The sequence below is a fragment of the Scheffersomyces stipitis genome, chromosome 1 (genome assembly GCF_000209165.1).
Source record: "Scheffersomyces stipitis CBS 6054 chromosome 1, whole genome shotgun sequence".
NCBI classification, from domain to species: Eukaryota; Fungi; Ascomycota; class Pichiomycetes; order Serinales; family Debaryomycetaceae; genus Scheffersomyces; species Scheffersomyces stipitis.
Window position 1 is genome coordinate 1,714,000 of NC_009068.1, and position 18,318 is coordinate 1,732,317.

The following is an 18,318-nucleotide window of genomic DNA, read 5'->3' on the forward strand; positions in this document are numbered from 1 at the left end:
TCAACAATTGCAGGGTTCATTACAAACATCCATACCTTTTTTTTTGACGAAATGGCATGTATTACGACTAAAGTCTAACCTATCTACTACAAAGTATATAAATCATCCTCTAGTCCATACCGAATGGTGGAGGAAATCCTAGGATAAAAACCTCCGAGTGAAATTACCTAAAAACTAGGTGATATCCTTAGAAAACTGTAGAAAACTTGACAACGGTATATGCTACCGGACTTGTAAAATGTTTAAATAAGACGTCTAGACTGCAAAATCGATACCCAAGTAGAAAGTGTTGACAGAGAGAAGGATTCCCTGTCTTCACTGTTCCGCCGTCGAACTTGAAATAAGTAGACAGTAAGGAAGTATCGATTTAGAGAAAGGAAAGCAGCCACGGGAAGTTCAAACTTACCAATGATGTTGTTTAAATCTAGGTTCATACCTTCAGGCCCTAACAAATTCCAAAACGTGCGGCTAGCCTCACAGTCTTGGTAGGTATGGTGAAAGTATTTCCGTCTTTCAATTGAGTTGAGGCACATTACACAATCTTCAAGAGCCTCCGGATTGCCGTGGCGTTCGCGGTGACCAAGGTGGACCCTGTGTAATTCCTCGGTCCCTTTGGGATGAAGAAGTTGTACTTTATAAAGAGCCTTCCAAAACTTGGGGTAATTGTCCTGTAGCAGGGGAAACTTTTGAAGTAGCGTACTGGAGCTACACACCGGTGCTTGTTGCTCATATTTTGCTGATCTACGAGTAAATGTCATGCGATCAACACGGCTGGTGATGTGTTTATCCCAGTCCAGCTGAAGTGGCGGATTACGCACCATCTCTTGTTTCTCGTTAAGCGTGAAAGGCTTTTTAAAATATGAATTAATCCAAAACCTCCTACCCCTTTCATCCGGGATATGGTAGCGGTTTTTCGGCTTAATGATGGTAAACCATGCTTCGAGCCATGCTATTTCGGCTCTGGTGAATTGATGGTAGGTCTTGTACGCTGACATTGCATGATCTTTGTTTTGGACCGCGTAGTTCACAAGGAAAAGGTACCACGGTACGATGTCCCATTTCAGGGGATCAAGTTGATTGCGTGTCGGAGGGTAAATTGTATCAATGAAGGATTGAAGTTTGTCACGGAGAACTATGAGATTCCAATCCACCAGATTCGTCAACGTTTCGTAGATAACTTTTGCCCGTCTTCCTAAGAGCTGTTGCTTGACATTGAGTAGTCCGAAGCCCCCTTTCTTTTTCAAGCTACTAAGGTTTCTGTCGCTAATGCGAGGGAGATGTCCCTTTACCATCTTTTTGATGTGCTTGATATTGTCATTTGCCATGGGATCATGTAGGTCTCGGAAGTAAATTTTCGAGAAGATGTAAGTATTGAACCCCGTGCATCTGAGATGAATTGGCAATTCTTGTATGGTGTGGAAATGTAGCTGTGTGGAAAGAGAGGAGATATACGAATCCCATCGGAAGCCGTTAAGCGGAACTCCGAGGTATTTGTAGTCAGTGGTGCTAATGTCAAGGACTTCAAAGCCAAGGATCTTGGTAACATCTTCGGGAGGTGCCTGGCCCCAGTGGCAGGTCCGGGACTTGGCGATACTGACCAACGAGTTGGATGCTTGTTCAAATAGAGTAAGTTCTTCTTTGAGAATTTCATGATCTCTGGTTCCCTTCACAAAAACTGTGAGATCATCTGCAAAGGCTGAATATTTCGCTGTTAGCGGTGGTAGATGGTCGAGTTGAATCGGAATTCCCTCGAGCCGACTCTGTAATCTTTGTAAAAGAGGCTCCAAGCAGAGATTGAAAAGGATAGGCAGCACTGGGTTGCCTTGTCTCGTTCCCTGTTTGAGTGGAAAGGTCTCTGACTTTGTGTTGTTGGTAAAAATGGCTGCAAATTGTTGTGTCGTTACCAGGAGCAAGATCCGCTTGAATCTGGGGCCAAAGCCAAGTTGGTCGAGTACTGCAGACAAATAGTCGTGCGATATCCGATCAAATGCTTTAGTCAAGTCCAATATAATGACATTTGCACTTTTCAGAGTCTCGGGGTCTTTTGATACTTTGTCGATGAGGGCCCGGAACCGTTGGATTTGAAAGTCCATCTGGCGTTCGGGCATAAAGCCGCATTGGTCATAGCCGATGAGGTCCTTGGTCACCTTTTGAAGGCGCATATTAAGGACCTGCGAAATCACCCTTAAAGAAGTATTAATAAGGGAGATGGGACGGAAATCATCGACCGTGAGGTCCTTACGTTTTCTCTTGGGTATCAAACGGATGAGAACTAGAGCCATTGACTCTGGTAATATTCCCGTTTGCATGATATTCTCCGCGTCCTTTGTTAATAGTGGGCCTGCCTTGTCCCAGATAGCCTTTAGGAAAAGATAGGTCACTCCATCTTCTCCTGGCGTGGAGCTGTTGGCAGTCCGCTGTAATCCGGACGTAAGTTCTTCATATGTGATTGGCTTTTCAAGCTCCACACTGTCGCTGGCTGATACTTTGCGACGGAACAGCTGTACATACCTCCTAATGGAGAGTTTGGCTTCTTGGGCCTGGGAATCCAGGTAAAGCGCTGCAAGGTGTTCTCGTTGTATCTCTAGTATATCTTTGGTTGTGATGGCGGTGCGAGCCCGATCTGCGGTTGTGAGTGTACTCACAATTGTTGCTGCATGGGTTGCCCCTTTGAACCGGTCGTTGAGATCCTTGAAGATCTTTGGTGGTTGCCTCTCTTCTATTTGGGAAGTGACCGACTGTTGATTTCTAAGATAGCCTATTATTCTAGGCAATCGTTTTATGAATGCAGTGTAGTCGGAAAATCTTGTTTGTTGTAAGATACTGAAGAGATGTGTGTTGTCTAGCCAGTGGTCCTTTACGATGAAGCGGGGTTTTCTGATTTTTAAGGTCGCTTTTGGAAGGATAATAAGGTCTATTTCAACTGTTATATGAGTTGATGAGATTATGCCTTCTTTGTGTTGATGGTATCGCCAAACCCTGTCTTTAAGAGACGTGGGGAGATAGATACGATCGAGGCGGCGACAATTTCGGAAATTGTCATTCGTGAATAATTTGATTTGAGGATCGAGCCCTCTGAGAGTGTCGTGGAGTTGTAAGCCATGGAAGATAGCATTGAATGCATCGCGTGATGCGACTTCCGTGTTTTGTCCGACGTGAAAGGAGTCAATTTCAGGGTCAAGGACCATGTTGAAATCGCCCCCTAGGCAGACGTGGAATGTAGCTCCTGCGTTGTTTAGTTTGAAGCTTTGGGTGATGATGTCAATTTGGGAGTGTAATGAGGTAAACAACTTGGCCTGAGCCGGATAGTTCCCGCTTGGGCCGTACACGGATATTATGAGGATGTATTCCTCTTTCTCCGTTAGTTTGATGATGGCGTCAGTTGCATAGGGAGCAAGGTCGGCGTCTAGATCAAGGTTGTTACTTGATATTTGCTGGAAGTGGGAGTACTGGAGATTTAAGATTATCCCAGTGCGTGATGAAGTGTTGGTGTAGATTAACTCCTTTTGGGAGTCTTTCAATGTATTCAGGAGCCCATGAATCCATTCCGGTGTCAAATTTGGCAGCGAAGTAGAAGAGGTTTCCTGGAACAGGTTGTTGTAGTTTAGGTTTTGAGAGTGGAAAACAGTTTCCTGGATGAGGAGAATGTCGCATTTATGTGCTAGTTCTCGAATTTTCGCAGGATCCTGGTTTCGTTGAATGTTCTTGGATCTAATCGTTATTAAGTTGTTGCGATGATTCACTTCCGATGCCTTTAAGGTCGGATTGGTTATCGCCGTATCTAGTAGATTACTCATATTAATAATCTATTGTGTTGGAGGGGTTGGCTTCGTGTGAGCCAATCGTGACAGTTACCGGTTGATGAGCCAAATTAGTATGGTCAACAATGTCCTGGTGTATACTTGGAGAGTCGACTTGTGTTGGGTCGACGCTTTGACTTTGAAATCTTAGTGAAGGGTCAGATCTTTCCATGTTGTCCAAAATTGTGGATTCCGGTTCCCCTAGAGTGGATCCTAGGGGGGAATCCGTGATATCCATGACTCTGGCAGGAGGATCTGTTATTGGCGGAGGATCTCGTAGTGTTGGGATGCGGCTGGCTGAGGTGTTTTGTGCCTGCAGTTCGTCGCGGCTTAAACTAAGAGTCTTATTAAGTGCTTCATGCACCCTTTGGGACTGTCTTAGAGTCTGACTTTTGTTGGAGTGGGAGAGTCCTATAATAGGAGAGTAAGGGGTCGGTTGCTTCCTTGTGAGAGGGGCTAGGCGACCCGAGTAGGATGGTGAAGAGATTGGGGTTGCTAGGGGTTTGGTTTTTGATGTGACAAGGGATTTACCTTGCTTTCTTGGGCGAGGCGTGATTGGTTGAAGGAGCGGTTGTGTTCTGGTCGGTTTGTTGCCAGCGGCATTGATTGTAGTTTCTGGGAGGAGCTCCATTTCTTGGTCCTGAACCTGGTGGCTAAGGATGACGGATGCTTCATCGTCACGGATATCTTCATCTTCGTCTGAATCGGTGTATCTTACTGTTTCGTCATCATCATCTTGGATGTATTCCCTTTGGATTTGATCTTGTGGTCTCTCGTTGTTTGAGGTATTGCGAGGTACCCCTGTAGATTTAGGGTGCATGATAGCTCTCATGGTTTGGTGGGAGTCAGGTTGTGCTGACTGGTTATGGCTCACGTGTTCTGTTACTCCCGATTCTGGGAGGTCGGCGAGTGGCGCGAATCGATTACCTCCTTGTCTATGTTGGGAGATTAAGGGTTGTGGTTCCTTTCGGCGTGGAGCGCCTTTGGTCACCGGGTTAAACCCATCGTCGTCCTTTTGATGTTGTTTGTATGGACGTGCGTTGTTAGGGGATTCGTTCTGATAAAAATAGGGTACCTTTGCCACCGGGGCCTTGAATGTTGGGCATCGTTTGGTTGAGTGCTGATTGGTGTGACATTTGAATTTTTTGGGTTTTTGTATTTTCTTTAAGTTGGTGTACAAGGAGAGAATCTTCTTGTTCTGGCAAGTTCGAGAGGCTGGTTGTAGAATCTAAAGAAATGTGATCCATTTCATTATCATCGTTTGCAGCCATTTCCTGGTCGTGTACCTCGTCAAGCACGTGACTTTGAAAAATTTCCGAAACTGAGGTTTCAAAACTTTCCATAGTAGGACTTAATGGGGTCTGGTTCTGAATAACCAGCTCGTCCATGGGATTATCCCGTAGTTGGGCCGGTTCCTCAGAGGTAGATGACACTGCAGTCACGAAGGATGGCTCTAAATTGCCGTTTTCATCGGCATCTGTGGACTCGCCATCGAGGTCCATCAGATCAGGGGGTGCGACATGGTCGTGTGGATTTCGGTCAATATCCGGTGGTTTTGGCTCGTTTAAGGCTTGATTTGAAGAGCTTTCACCAGAGAAAACCCCTAGAGGTCCCTCTGGCTGATTGATTGGTCGTAGTTCTGACATTCCGGGGCAATAGTTAAGGCACGTGATTTACAGCAAATCCGTACTGAATGTGTGATATTTCTCAAAGAAAATATGACTTCGTGGCCAAGTTGGCTAAGGCGTAAGACTGTTAATCTTAAGATCGTGAGTTCGACCCTCACCGAGGTCGTGTTTTTTTGCTAATGAAAGCAAGATCTGGGAACTGACTAATGGACGGTGAACTAACTAATAGATGGCTTAATCTACTTTCTTATGTTTTGGTTAAATAACGTGAAATGCATTAACAAATATATATAGTGGATAATTTACATGATTAAAACTTTATAAAAACTGTAATTTTGGTGTCTATAATAAAAAGACTGATGCAACAAGAGCAAACAAACCAAAGAATGGTGTGCTTTTAGAAGATGAACCAACCAAGGCAGAAATTTGAGATGATGTTTGGCTGGCGGTAGATGTGGACGAGGCTTCCTTTCTGGAAGTGACCAAAGTGGTTTTAGTAGCGCTTTCTGTGATCGTAGTAGAAGTCGATGTAGAGGACGAGGTAGGTGTGGATGAAGTAGATGTGGATGAGGTCGATGTAGATGTGGATGAGGTCGATGTAGATGTGGTAGATGTGGATGAGATTGTAGAAGTAGTGGATGTTGAAGAAGTAGAAGAAGTAGAAGAGGTTGACAGTGTAGTAGATGAAGTAGAAGTAGATGAGGTTGACGATGTAGTAGATGACGTGGTAGAAGTGGATGACGTGGAAGTAGTGGAGGTAGAAGATGTAGTGGTAGAAGTAGAAGATGTGGATTCGGAAGAAGTGGCTTCAGAAGAAGTAGCTTCAGAAGAGCTTGAAGAGTCAGAAACAATCTCAGCCGGAGCCTTACTATCCACAGATCCACCAGATTGCAAAGTAGCGAAGTCAGATTGGCCCTGTTGAAGTCTTCCGTTCACTTCTCCATTTTTAGCTACAATGGATTCCCAACTTCCTGATTTGTCCGAATAAGAGTAGGAGTCACCAGTGGAGTAGTCAGAAACAACCACAGACTTAATCTTCATGGAGAAAGGAGCTTGCGAGTAGTCCGTGAGACCACCGGCCCATTCTATAGTACCAACAGCATTGTCTGGATCACCTCCAGCCCAGATACCAGCAAAGATTTGCATTGGAGACTGAGGATAACCTTGAGCATTGTCCTTTGGAATGGTACGAACTACTGTTCCGTCCAAGGACCAGGTCAAAGCATCTTCAGTCCAATCAATGGTGTAGGTGTGGAAGTTTTCGAGTGGATTAGACGATGTAGGATGGTATCCACCTCTATCATAAGTGGCAGTGTTACCCTTGACGAAGTAGTTCGACTGGAACTCGTACCCGTCACCACCAAACAATTCGATATCGATTTCATCCAAATCGTCTGATTGCAAGTAGAATGAAGAAATGATCCCCTTACCTTCAGCAGCCTGCATCACCACTTCGACCTTACCGAACATGATGTAGAAGTTAGACTGAAATGAAGGGTTGTCGAATCTTTTTTTGATGGTCAATTCAACGCCATCGTCGCCGAATGTTACTGAACCAGGTGTGTCCAAAACTGTGAAGTATTCACCGATGCTTTCTTGAAAGTCTTCTCTGAAGGATGTGCCCAAGGCAGGGTCTGCCGGACATCCTCCAGTAGTCAATGGGTTGCAAGCTGCAGATGCAGTGGAAGCCAAGGCAGCGAGAGTTGTGAGTGCAAAGAGCTTCATTCTAAGAAGTGTATGAGATGTGTGATGTCAGTGGAAACGAAGGTCCTGACGAAAATGCTATAGTTCTAGAGAATCGAGTACAGCACCTGATGTACGAGAAGTAGTTGTGAGTAGTGAGAGTAGACGCAAGCGGCAATGTGTCAAAGTTCAATACTAGTCTGAAAAGTATATTAAGCGCGTAACACCAAGCCACGTATGGAGTATTTGAGTATGAAAAGGCTAGTATGCTGTTATATAGGGAAAGAGAAATATGGAATCGAAGACCTGGAGAAAACCTCGCCATTTATATAGGGCGCACAGCCGAAGCGAAGGGATGAATCATAAACAGAAATGTGATATTGTGGTGATCTCGCCTACGCGACTGGTCACATTTAGTTATATTGTGCCATCTAATTTACAATAAATGGCCTTAGTTAACGCTGGAGAATCATAAAGAATCCTCTATATTTAGCAACGGGCGCAATCCGCCAATTTACGAAGTGCGAAATACATAAATATTGCTGCAGGTTTCAAATAATAACTAAAAATCCAAATTATACGCGTTGGGCGTCCTCGCAACATCCGCCTGTCTGCAGGACACACCCAAATGGCTGGCGCTATCTACCTCTTCTATCGGTGGTAACAGACTGGGCCATAGGGTGAAGTGACAAAGTATGAGAAGGGGTCCTGGAGCAATTTGATAAGAAATAGAGCTGTGGCACTGGGGTCATGTAAATTGCAAAAGATGCTGGCTCTACGGACCAAGAAAGTATATAATTCCTCCATCCCTTTCTTACTTACACTTTCATGTTTCAACATTTTTCTTACTCTCTGCTTCTTTGAGTCACTGAAACAAGAGCCGTAGAAGATGGCCCCAGACGAACCCTTGGCAACCACAGCCACGAGCTATGTAGATCCCTAGAATACAATATCATATGTTGCCTAGCAAACAATGGCATATGTTGCCCTTACTCTCTGGTGAGCAAAGCCATTTCTAAAGCCATTTCTTAATGGGTGTCCAAAAATAGCCATGGCTTGGACTGTGAAAAATGTCGAAGACTCCAATCTCCAAGACCTTAAACAACTACACATTGTAACCACCGTAGGCCAAAGCAGCTATATTCCATGGTCAACATGGCTGGATACTGCTGCCATCAGATGTCTACTTTGATGCTAAGATCAGAAATTTGCACCTAAAGGTTGCGCATACAGAATGCACGGACTACAAACTGAATTTTGCATGCGGATGAAATCATAGGGGAGAGATATCTATAGGCGAGTAATAGCCACTATCAGCTGCCTTGATAGGAAGAATATTGTAAAGTGCAAAGCCCCTAGTTGAAATAATTCGTCTAAATCAAACGATAGTAGATCTAATCGAAAGTCTTCTCCATATCCTCGGGCAACTGAATTCACAGAGCAAGATGTGAACAAGATGACAATCGTCAGACAGAAAATTCGGAAAAAAACTGTAAAGCCTTCTAAAACGGATAATCTTTCAAGCTGACGATACCATTCAGTATCTTCGCCTAATATACATTCAGCAACCATATATTCGCCTACTCTACTTCCACAGATCAGCCGACTGTGTCACAGACCATCGCATATAGCCACAATCACGTGACTTCACACATGACCTGGGATACCACCAAGTGTCATCCTTTCCCTTCACACAAGAATGACATAATCAGAAGAGTAGAGAACCAGAAGGATACACAATCAGATTTCCTGGATAAGTCAGCACCCGTAGATTTCCAGAGTATCACTATTGGCCACCACAGACGTCTTAGAGTCTTCTGAAAGTTCTCGACACACAGAAATACTTACAGAAGTTTGGAGTAGCCTTTGCCTCAGTTTGAGATTCAGTCATTTCATCTGATAGACAACAAGCAGGTTAATATTATTTGGATATTCTGCTAGTTATTTTCCAAGATTTTTCAGCTTCATCTCCAACCACTTTATAAAAACTCCTTTTTTTCATTTGTCATTTGTTGTAGGTAGAAGTTTGGACAGTGTAGTAACTGCTTACCATTTACATCTAGCATATTATCTACAACTTATATTACTACCAGAATATCAAGCTCTGGTTTTCTATAAATCTAGATAAATACCCAACAGTATCAACATCTCAATATCAAACTCAAAGCCATAGCCCTGTCGCAATACCTACCATATCTTCAAATCTATCATATCTACAACTAATTTCATTATCATACTGTCTACTAAGCCATGATTTCAATTCTATTATGGCTCACGTCTGCCAAAGCACATCCAGTCGACTTTGACTCGCCCAATGAACGACCACCGTACAATCGAGAGGATCCGATCAACGAAGCGATGCTTATAGCGTTTTTTGTGTCGATTGGAATCTTCTTGCTCTTCACGGCTCTGGCTATCATATTCGTCGTAGTAAGGCGAAAACTCGGCTTGTCGGAAGATGACCTCATGAGAGAAGAAGAGAACCAGGCATACTTGGAACTCAACTCTGATGAACAGGAACTCTTTTTCCAAAGCAAAGACTACCTCCAGTCTAATCCTTATTTCCGCGGAGAGCTTACTCTTTCTCAGAATCTTCTGATTCAGGAAAAAGGCGTGAATGCATTTGAGTTTCAAAAGGATATCATGCTCACTAATAACGATCTTATGATCATCAACAAAACCGAGCTCAATTTCTTCAAGACCTTCGAATGCCTGACGGTGACGAACTTGCCTGTTCCCATGAAAAACGAGGTGTACTACTTCGAAAGTAAAATCTACTCATTGCCAGATCCTGACAACACCGTGATCTCTGTAGGATTAGGCGTAAAACCTTACCCCTGGTTCCGTTTACCCGGGAGACACTTGCATTCCATCTGCTACGATTCGACAGGCTATAGACGGTTCAACCAACCATTTAAGTTTAGTGGCGAACCTCCTTTCCCCAAAATTATCGAAGGGGATGTCATTGGAGTAGGCTACAGAGTCAGAAGTGGAACTGTCTTCTTTACTAGAAATGGTAAAAAAGTGAGCGAATCAAAGCTAGGTGGCCATATTCGTAATTTTAAGATCGCCCATCAGGGCCAGATATACCCCATTGTTGGTGCTAACAACTTGTGCTCTGTTCACGTGAACTTAGGCCAATGTGGGTTTGTGTTTATAGAAGGCAATGTAAAAAGCTGGGGATATGCTCCGTTAGAAGGAACTGGACCTGCTCCTCCGGCTTACAACAAGTTCAATGCTGACATCTTGTTAGAGCGTTCAGAGATAGACGATGACAACGACTTGAGTGAACGTGAAGACGATTTCCCACCAGACTTTTGGGAAGTCCATGGTCGTGATGCAGATGGTAATACAGACGTAGAAGTGGGAAGTAGCAGTGGACTCATGGACCAGGACAAGTTTAGCTACAATGCTTACAGCGACGTGAATTCTAACGACGAGAGAATCACGTTGGACAGCTTAGCACCTCCTAATAGACCACCTTCGTATAGTAGCGAAGAGGATGAAGATGTTTCGCAGGACATGGACACAACGATCGAAGAAGGAGATACGATATTCGAGGATCCCTTGAACGAAATGGAGGTTAGCGAAGAGGACAGAAGCAGCAATGTTCATGTAGACGCTGTTCTAGAACACTCTGAGAGCAACGAAGAAGTAGAAGAAGTAGTGCTGGAAGAAGAAGGGCAAGAAGTAGAGGTACAAGAAGATGAAGCAGAACAAGAAACAGAGGAAGAAGTTGCAGGAGAAGCTGATCATGACAGATCTCCAGATGTATGATACCGTTGCATTCATCTCTTCAGTTCGTAAAGGTAATACTTGCACTTGCATATTTTTTTGGGTTCATTCCAGGTAATAGACTTCGTTTTCATCACGAAAACATTACCTAACGTTTTTAGTTCTTATAGATCGATTAGTACAATATTAGTGATTTTCAGAAGTGAAAAGTGTAAAGGGAGCCAAATAAAGTAACTCGAGAGTAAAAAATAATTTTCATTGCAAACGACTTTTCAATTAACGAGGAATTTGTCAAGTTGAAAAATTTCAGCCCACCCAATATACTCTTATAATTGGAGATACTACGTCTGAGTGGAAGGATTCATGGAGAGTTTGCTATTATTCCAGGGTCTAGTGTGTCCCGAATTACGCCGAATTAAACCAGTATACCCCACCATCGGAGAACACAACCAGGACCCCACTTGAATTTTGATCCGACTTTTGTTGAACAATAGAAGAAAAATATCAACATGGTGGTAAATATCTGGAAATAGGATCATTTTCAGATGAACTGCTATACCATTCTCCAACGCCTGGTCTTGTCCGAATGGAGACCTTCCGCCAATCCCTTTCTATGTGAAGATTCTATCGTTCCACTACATAGTTAAGCCCTTGCATTGTGCCTAACAAATGACTGCGAAAAAATCAAAACTCTTTTCACGGCCCGTTTTCGGCCCATATGGAAATGAGTTCTATTTTTAAAAACATTGTGGGGGTTCTCGAGCTGGCCAATGTAACCTCAAAGCTCACAATGTCCATCTCCAGCAAACGGCAGCTTCATTGCACTAATTACAGTTGGCGGGGCATTACCGAAAAGAATAGGCTCATTACAAGGTAAAAAATGGTTCCGAGCTCTACAGTCTTGTAAAATAACACATTAGTCCTGATGAACCGGCTGTATATGTCCAGCAACCGCCAGATCCAACTGTGGCCAGGAACAAGCCTAAACCCCAGAAGGGTGGTACCTTCTGCCAAAAGACCAATTGTGGGGTCATTGGGGTTTGTGCAGTCGCAAGTGGCATCTTCCTATGGAGAATCCTTTTTGTTACCGAAGATGGCCCTACGGCATACTCAAGCGAGCGCATGGCAAGGCATTTGATGTTGCACCACAGAAGGCGGCGATTCTGACACTTCAGAAAGCTCGGAAACTCCAGTAAAAGGTGGCATTTTCGGGTTGAAGAGTGGAACTTTTGGGTCCATTTTCTACTTTTGTAGTGTCCTTACGTGGGGGACTTTTGGAGAAGCCCATACTGACCACCCAAAATACCACCTAGCCGATTGCCACAAGACGCCTTCTCCTTCTTCTGGGGAAATTGGGCCACCCCTATTTACCCACAAAACTATAGCCAGGAAAAGTTACATTCTTCTTTGGTTCACAAAACTTGCAACTTCTGTACTTGGCCGAACCCTGGTCACTTTATATGGTGACTGTGTGGGGTATGGCACTTGGCTGGGGAAAGAAATCGCCTTATAAATCCAGACACAAATCCTTATCAGACCAATAAAAATGAAATACCATATCTTAACTATTTCTATCGCTGCCATCCGTATACCAGCTGTCTGTATTTTATTTCGAGTGCCGTTAGGTCTTACTGATAACACTAGTTGAGATAAGAATTTGCACCCATTCGCAATCCAAATAATTATTGCTGCACTATGATCCAGAAATTCACTTGCGTTCCCAGATCGGACTACAACGTCATTATAGTTTCCAACGGAACTGTTAACCAGATCGAGTCGAAGTTAATAGAGATAAACGAACACAGTAATAACGAAATCCCTGTTAATGCCCAAATCACATACTTGGACAATTTCAGACATTTGGTCAAACACTTGAACAGGCTTCCAGGGAAGACTTTCAACGGCAAAGTGTTGTTCATGTTCTTCAACGGTATGTCGTACATTCAAGACATCTTGAGCGACTTGATCGACCACTACAACAAATGCACCTTGTTCAACAGTCTTCCATACTTTAAATACGAACAGTACTCTACCCAGAAAAAGGTTTTGAAGGAAAATCCATTCTTTGAGAGAATTGAAAATGTATACTACTATTTTGACTCTTCGGTAGCAGTCAACAACACCCCCAGCAGCCCTTACGACTTTTTGTTCCACAACAGTAGCGACCCTGCTGACACAAATCAGTTCAACACTATCATGACCATAGCCAATGACATCTTGAAGAAGATGAGCTTCATGACAGGCAGAATCAGGGGCCTCTATATTGACGACTACGAGTTGAACGGAGAGAAAGTGTACCCTTTACAACGCTTGATGAGAAACTTCCCCAGCGTGGAAAGAATCGAGTTGTCGAGCTACGCCCAACTCTTCATGAATGACATGATCTTGGCATAATGATTAACGACCTAGAAGATATTTATCTATTTATAAAAAGTTCTTGTTTTGATGTCCCTACGAATAAATAATGTTTTTGATAAATAGCAGAGAAAATACCGACACAGAAGTAAAGATAATTTAGTTGTAAATCTAAAATTGCTTAGAAATGGCACACATGAGTGAAAATGGATACCAGTAGAAATCTGTTCCAATACAATTTCCAAAAGTTCAACGGCATAGGAAATATAAAGAAGTTTCGCAGCCATATTCCCCCAGATTCTGATCGAATATGATTGCGAAAAAGACGGAAATTCATTCCCAAAAGGGCGATTGCGCTAAGATATACTTCTAGTTGATAAGATTGCGAAAAATAGATCTTAGAATTAAGATCCTACTTGATGCCTTTTCTATTCTTGTAATTTATAGTTTAATTTCGCTTCTTCAGATATACAATTCTTGCCAAGTAGGTACTTTTCAGATGGTAGAGTATGGATTCTTGAGCTGTTGGCCCACGCCATTTTTGCTATTTCTTGTAGCGGTGGGCTCGTTCCATTTATGGAGAAAGTTTCACTTCAAGAAAGAAGTATCTGTCCTAGCCAAAGATATTGTACCTGTTCTTGATAATTTTGATTGGCAGAAAGCAGATCCTTTACCCATCAGACCTTTTGTGAACAAGCGGAATTTTAATGTTTCGATGGGCTTGCTGAATTTGGCCAAGCTGCCTCTGGACTGGCTCTTGATTGAGAACACTTACGTTGACCAGACGCGATTGAGAAAGAAATATACTGAGCAGTATACAAAACACACAGTTCTATGCTATGAAAACGATATAACGACAAGAGCTGTTCGTGAATTTTACGAGTTGGTAACGAACTTCTTGTTGACGAGGTATCCCAAGGAATTCTTCTATAGCAAGAAATCTGGTATGGTGCTGAACAGCATTAATGGAGAGAAATTTCCCAGATATGCTGGAAAGTTTCTGCCTCGGGAGCTATTGTTATGTCTTTCTGCAAATATTGAAGAAGACTTCTTGATTCTCATCAAAGACAACCCGCAAGATCCAGATGAAGAGTACATTCTTCGTGCTGGAGTCACTGGGTTTCCTGCGGGATTTGACCCCAGTCATAGTCATAACCAGCCAATCTCGGTTATCCATTCGCCAGTGCCACAATACAGAGACAGGTTGAAAGTGTCCATGGGCCGCTTTTTCAACAAATTACAGCCCAAGGATCTCTGGGTCAGACACAATTGGTCTGTACAGACTCACAAGTCATATTTCAATCTTAACCTGAATCATGGTAGAGAAGGTGACGAAGTCAAGACATTGAAGTATGATGACATTGATTTTGAAGAAGGATGTTTCCTTCGTGTAGAGAGGCAGATATTTTCACGATTACCGAAGCTGAGAGCCAACATCATGACCATCCGTACCTATTTGACGCCCATGAAGAATATCAAGGCTGAGGGCAACGGTGAAGAGCTTTGTAGATCCATAGATGCACTTCCGGAGGAACTTGGTTTCTACAAGAAGAGAGGAGCCTGGGGTGATGCTGTGAAAGAGTTCTTACGGAAGAAGTAGTATTATATTTATGTCATTTTAGTTATCATTTCATTTTTGCATTGATCTCAGGACACATATAGATAAAGTTTTAAAGAAATTTACATATCAGATCAAACTGACGTAGTTGGCTGGGAACAAACCTACCTCACCGGATTTAGAGTGTTTTCCAGACCACCAATCATCGTCGATAAACTCGATTTCAACAATCACGTCACCCTCAGCGAATCCTATTTCATTATCTTCGTCCTTCTCGTAATCGTACTCAGCAGTAGCACTTCTTCCTTCAGACTTCTTTTCAACGACAGGTTCAGCCTTAGTTTCCGGTTCAGTAGCCTTTTCTTCTTCTTTCTTCAACGACACATAAGCAGCCGGGAATAAGCCAACTTCGCCCGACTTGGAGTGCTTACCAGTCCACCACTCTTCATCAGTGAACTCGATTTCAACGATCAAGTCGCCTTCTGCAAAGCCTATTTCGTTGTCTTCATCTTTGACGTAGTCATACTCAGCTACAGCACTAGCACCATCCTTCTTAGGTTCAGCTTCTCTGGAAGGCAACGATGGAGCTGGTGCTTCTTCTTCCTCTTCTTCTTCAGGTTCAGCGGCTGGAGCTGGAGGAGGAGGTAAGTTGCGAGCAGGTAAACTACGAGAAGGTAAAGAAGCAGCTGGAGCCTCTTCTTCCTTTTCTTCCTCTGCTTCTGGCTCAGGTTCTACAACTCTAGCTGGTGGAGGAGGCAAAGAACGAACAGGTAAAGATGGAGTAGGCTTTTCTTCCTCCTCCTCTTCTTCCTCTTCTTCCTCTGGTTCATCAAATTGCTTCTTGGGGAAGGTAGAAGGCTTAATAACTACAGGTTCATGTTGCTTAGCCAATTCTTCCTCTTCTTCCTGTTCGTGCAATTTGACTTGTTCCTCGAACTTATGAGCCAAATCAGAGCTGTGAGCATGGACTTCGCCCGATTCCGATTCCCCAGCTTCTACAGTTTTGTACTGGCCCCTCTTCTCAGCCCAAATTTGCGCTGGAGTCTTGCCGTTTTCAGCAGCAAAGTTTCTGGATAATCCACCAACGACTTTGTCCTTTCTGGAGTCGTCAGATTGACCGAAAGTAGGCTTAGCACCGAAAGAAGGAGCTTCCAGCTTATAACGAGTATTGACCGAGTGAGATACCTTTGGTTTTGGCAAACTTGTCAATCTTCCGTCGGAAGAAGGTTCAAACGACTTGTACGTCTTCATTCTATCAGATAAAGACTTTGGCTCATTGTCGTCATCCTTTTCAGCTGGCTTTGGCTCAGCCTTAAATGGCTTTGGAGTCGAAGAAATAGTGTCAGATTTCTGAGATCTCAATTCCGAGATGTTAACTTTCGTAGGCTTGTAGGCCGAAGGAACATCCTCTAAAGGTTTGGAGTCGAGGTCTCTTTCTTCGACATCCTGGGCATCGCCCCAGCCGTCGTTGGAAGAAGCTACGGGCTTTGGCTGGCCAAAGGCTTTAGGAGCAGGCAATACGGGCTTCGGTTTGACAGGTGCCACAGGCTTACCAGTTGACTTTGGAATGAAAGATGTTCCACTGACACTAGCAGGCTTGGAAGGCTTGGCTACGATTGGTTTGACTACAACAGGTTTAGGAACAGGAGCAGCAGCGGCTTTGACAGTTCCAGTGTTGAGTGAATAAGAGGCTCCGGCAGCAGCACGGACTCTCTGGACAAAGTCGTCGATGTCCAAATCATCCTGGTCTCTAGCAGTAATTTGAACATGGTAGCCACTCAAGACTTTGGAAACCTCTGCAAAGTTAGAAGCAAACGACAATCTCGACTTGGAAGGAGCATTGTCTGGACACCAGCCTAGCAAGATGTTCTTGGAAACATCCGAGCCTGGAACGGTGACTCTGGCCAAACCAAACTGGATACGACCGTCACTGAAATTCTCTACGAATTCTTCAAGTGATCCATTTCCAGTTTGTGAGACTTCAAGAGTCAGACTGGCATCGACAGAGTAGACGACGTAGTTGACAGAAGGATCACCACGTACGAGTTTATCGTAGGCGTCTTGGATCTTTCTGGAGTTGGAAGATAAGTCGATTTTTTCCATCTTAAATTTTAACTAATAGACTTAGTGATAAAGTGAAAGACTGAAGACGAAGTGAGTATTGATATCGAATTATTGAAAGACTAACTCAGACCAAGTAGACTCAATGATAAAAGATATAGTTCAATGTGATATCTCTGCAATGATAGACTATAGCAGTATAGACTAAGCAATTGATAACTTTGAGACTGTAGTTGTAATTTTCAGTAATATAAGATCTCAGTTTAGTACTTTGATCTAAATATGAAAATGATGATCTGGTAAATCAAACGATGACAGAGTGGATAATGAGGTCAATGCACCCTAGAGAAAGACAGGAGCGTATTACCGGATTGAAAACAGGCTTTTAGGTACAATTGATGGGCAATTGGTGGAGAATAAAAGAAAGAGCCAGCATTGTGGTTTGGATGAAAAATGAAATTCATTCGTGGAGAATAGCGACTGTGTTTGCGATCGCATCGGTGGCCATTCTCGGTAGCATGTCGGAAAGGGAGGCTGGGTAGAGAGATTTGTGGCACGGTGCGGCGCAGCAGGAGCGGAATTAGCGAGAGACTGAAAGACGATACGGATACTATAGGGGGACGAGAATGACCACGATAGGGAGATCTCTGTACATATTACCGATGAGATGATGACAGAGAGATTATCACAATGATGTGGGTGAAATAAAACGGGAGAGTCGTTGGATGAAGACCACAGTAGGCTGAGAATGGAATGCAGTGAGGAAATGAGCTCAATTGGTGAACATAATTAGTGAGTGAGACTTGTGAGGAAATCGGCGATAGTAAATCGGCACTAATAAGTAGCCAACCGTGAGTGTCAGCATAATTATGATTGCTGAAATGAAAAGCCACGCTTTGAAAGACTGATAAAGTCATACTTGATATGTAGCTATTCATATTTTACGTAGTCAAGTTATAACTACAATTCTGTTTCTACTCTATAGTATCTTTTCTAAATGTTCATTACCATACAGATCAGCTACTGGACTTAACTAGAGCATACACCAAACACCACATCATGATATACCCGGCTACATTGGTCAATACGCCGTCGAGAAAGACCTCTTGAACCGGTTTCTTAAAGAATTTGTGAGGCTGGCCCTCACAACAAATGAGATAGAACAACAAGTTGGTCAAGGTAATGCCAACCACGTAGAAGATGAAGCCGTAGGCTGACTCTAGAGTGAGAACGCCAGAGCCGACACCTAGCACTAGCGAGGCGATATCGTGGACATGCTGGAGTTTCTGCTTGTTGGACTCTATACTGGGTGTGTAGTAGATTGTGTCCGACATTGTGAAGATGAATATTAGGGCAAGACTGATGACGATTGTAAAGATGGGCGAAGATTGTTGAAAATTCAAGAATGCAATGGTATTAGATTAAGCCAAAATGAAAAGTGGAATGGAATTGGCAACTGGAAGAATACTACTCTGACAGATCTACTGTAACACTGTTG

At 43.4% G+C, this 18,318-nt stretch overlaps 6 protein-coding genes across 6 annotated transcripts; 3 read left to right on the top strand and 3 right to left on the bottom strand. All coding sequences in view use genetic code 12, as the record gives it.

Annotated features, from left to right (window-relative positions):
* Positions 1–5,857: 5,857 nt before the first annotated feature.
* On the bottom strand, positions 5,858–7,120 carry CRH1 (cell wall protein in family of putative glycosidases Probable xyloglucan endotransglucosylase/hydrolase; the record flags this gene model as incomplete). The annotated part of the gene is made up of 2 exons (XM_001387933.1): positions 5,858–6,280; positions 6,305–7,120. Coding segments are annotated over 2 exons (1,239 nt in total), but the record flags the coding sequence as incomplete, so codon positions are not given.
* Positions 7,121–9,361: 2,241 nt separating this feature from the next.
* PICST_66483 (predicted protein) lies at positions 9,362–11,046 on the top strand (the record flags this gene model as incomplete). The annotated part of the gene is made up of 1 exon (XM_001387521.1): positions 9,362–11,046. One exon carries the CDS (start codon positions 9,362–9,364, stop codon positions 10,886–10,888), a length of 1,527 nt encoding a protein of 508 aa, XP_001387558.2. The 3' UTR covers positions 10,889–11,046.
* A 1,495-nt stretch (positions 11,047–12,541) lies between these two features.
* On the top strand, positions 12,542–13,240 carry PICST_38374 (predicted protein; the record flags this gene model as incomplete). Its single annotated transcript, XM_001387522.1, has 2 exons — positions 12,542–12,870; positions 13,006–13,240. The coding sequence occupies 2 exons, from the start codon at positions 12,542–12,544 to the stop codon at positions 13,238–13,240; spliced, it is 564 nt and encodes a 187-aa protein (XP_001387559.1).
* A 547-nt stretch (positions 13,241–13,787) lies between these two features.
* On the top strand, positions 13,788–14,801 carry PICST_52502 (predicted protein; the record flags this gene model as incomplete). The annotated part of the gene is made up of 1 exon (XM_001387523.1): positions 13,788–14,801. A coding segment is annotated over one exon (1,014 nt), but the record flags the coding sequence as incomplete, so codon positions are not given.
* Positions 14,802–14,821: 20 nt separating this feature from the next.
* PICST_80641 (actin binding protein) lies at positions 14,822–17,227 on the bottom strand. Its single transcript, XM_001387934.1, has 3 exons — positions 16,281–17,227; positions 15,684–16,250; positions 14,822–15,560 (listed from the first exon to the last, which is right to left on the bottom strand). The coding sequence occupies exons 1-3, from the start codon at positions 16,860–16,862 to the stop codon at positions 14,889–14,891; spliced, it is 1,821 nt and encodes a 606-aa protein (XP_001387971.2). The 5' UTR covers positions 16,863–17,227; the 3' UTR covers positions 14,822–14,888.
* A 609-nt stretch (positions 17,228–17,836) lies between these two features.
* On the bottom strand, positions 17,837–18,154 carry PICST_52049 (predicted protein; the record flags this gene model as incomplete). Its single annotated transcript, XM_001387935.1, has 1 exon — positions 17,837–18,154. The coding sequence occupies one exon, from the start codon at positions 18,152–18,154 to the stop codon at positions 17,837–17,839; it is 318 nt and encodes a 105-aa protein (XP_001387972.1).
* Positions 18,155–18,318: the final 164 nt, after the last annotated feature.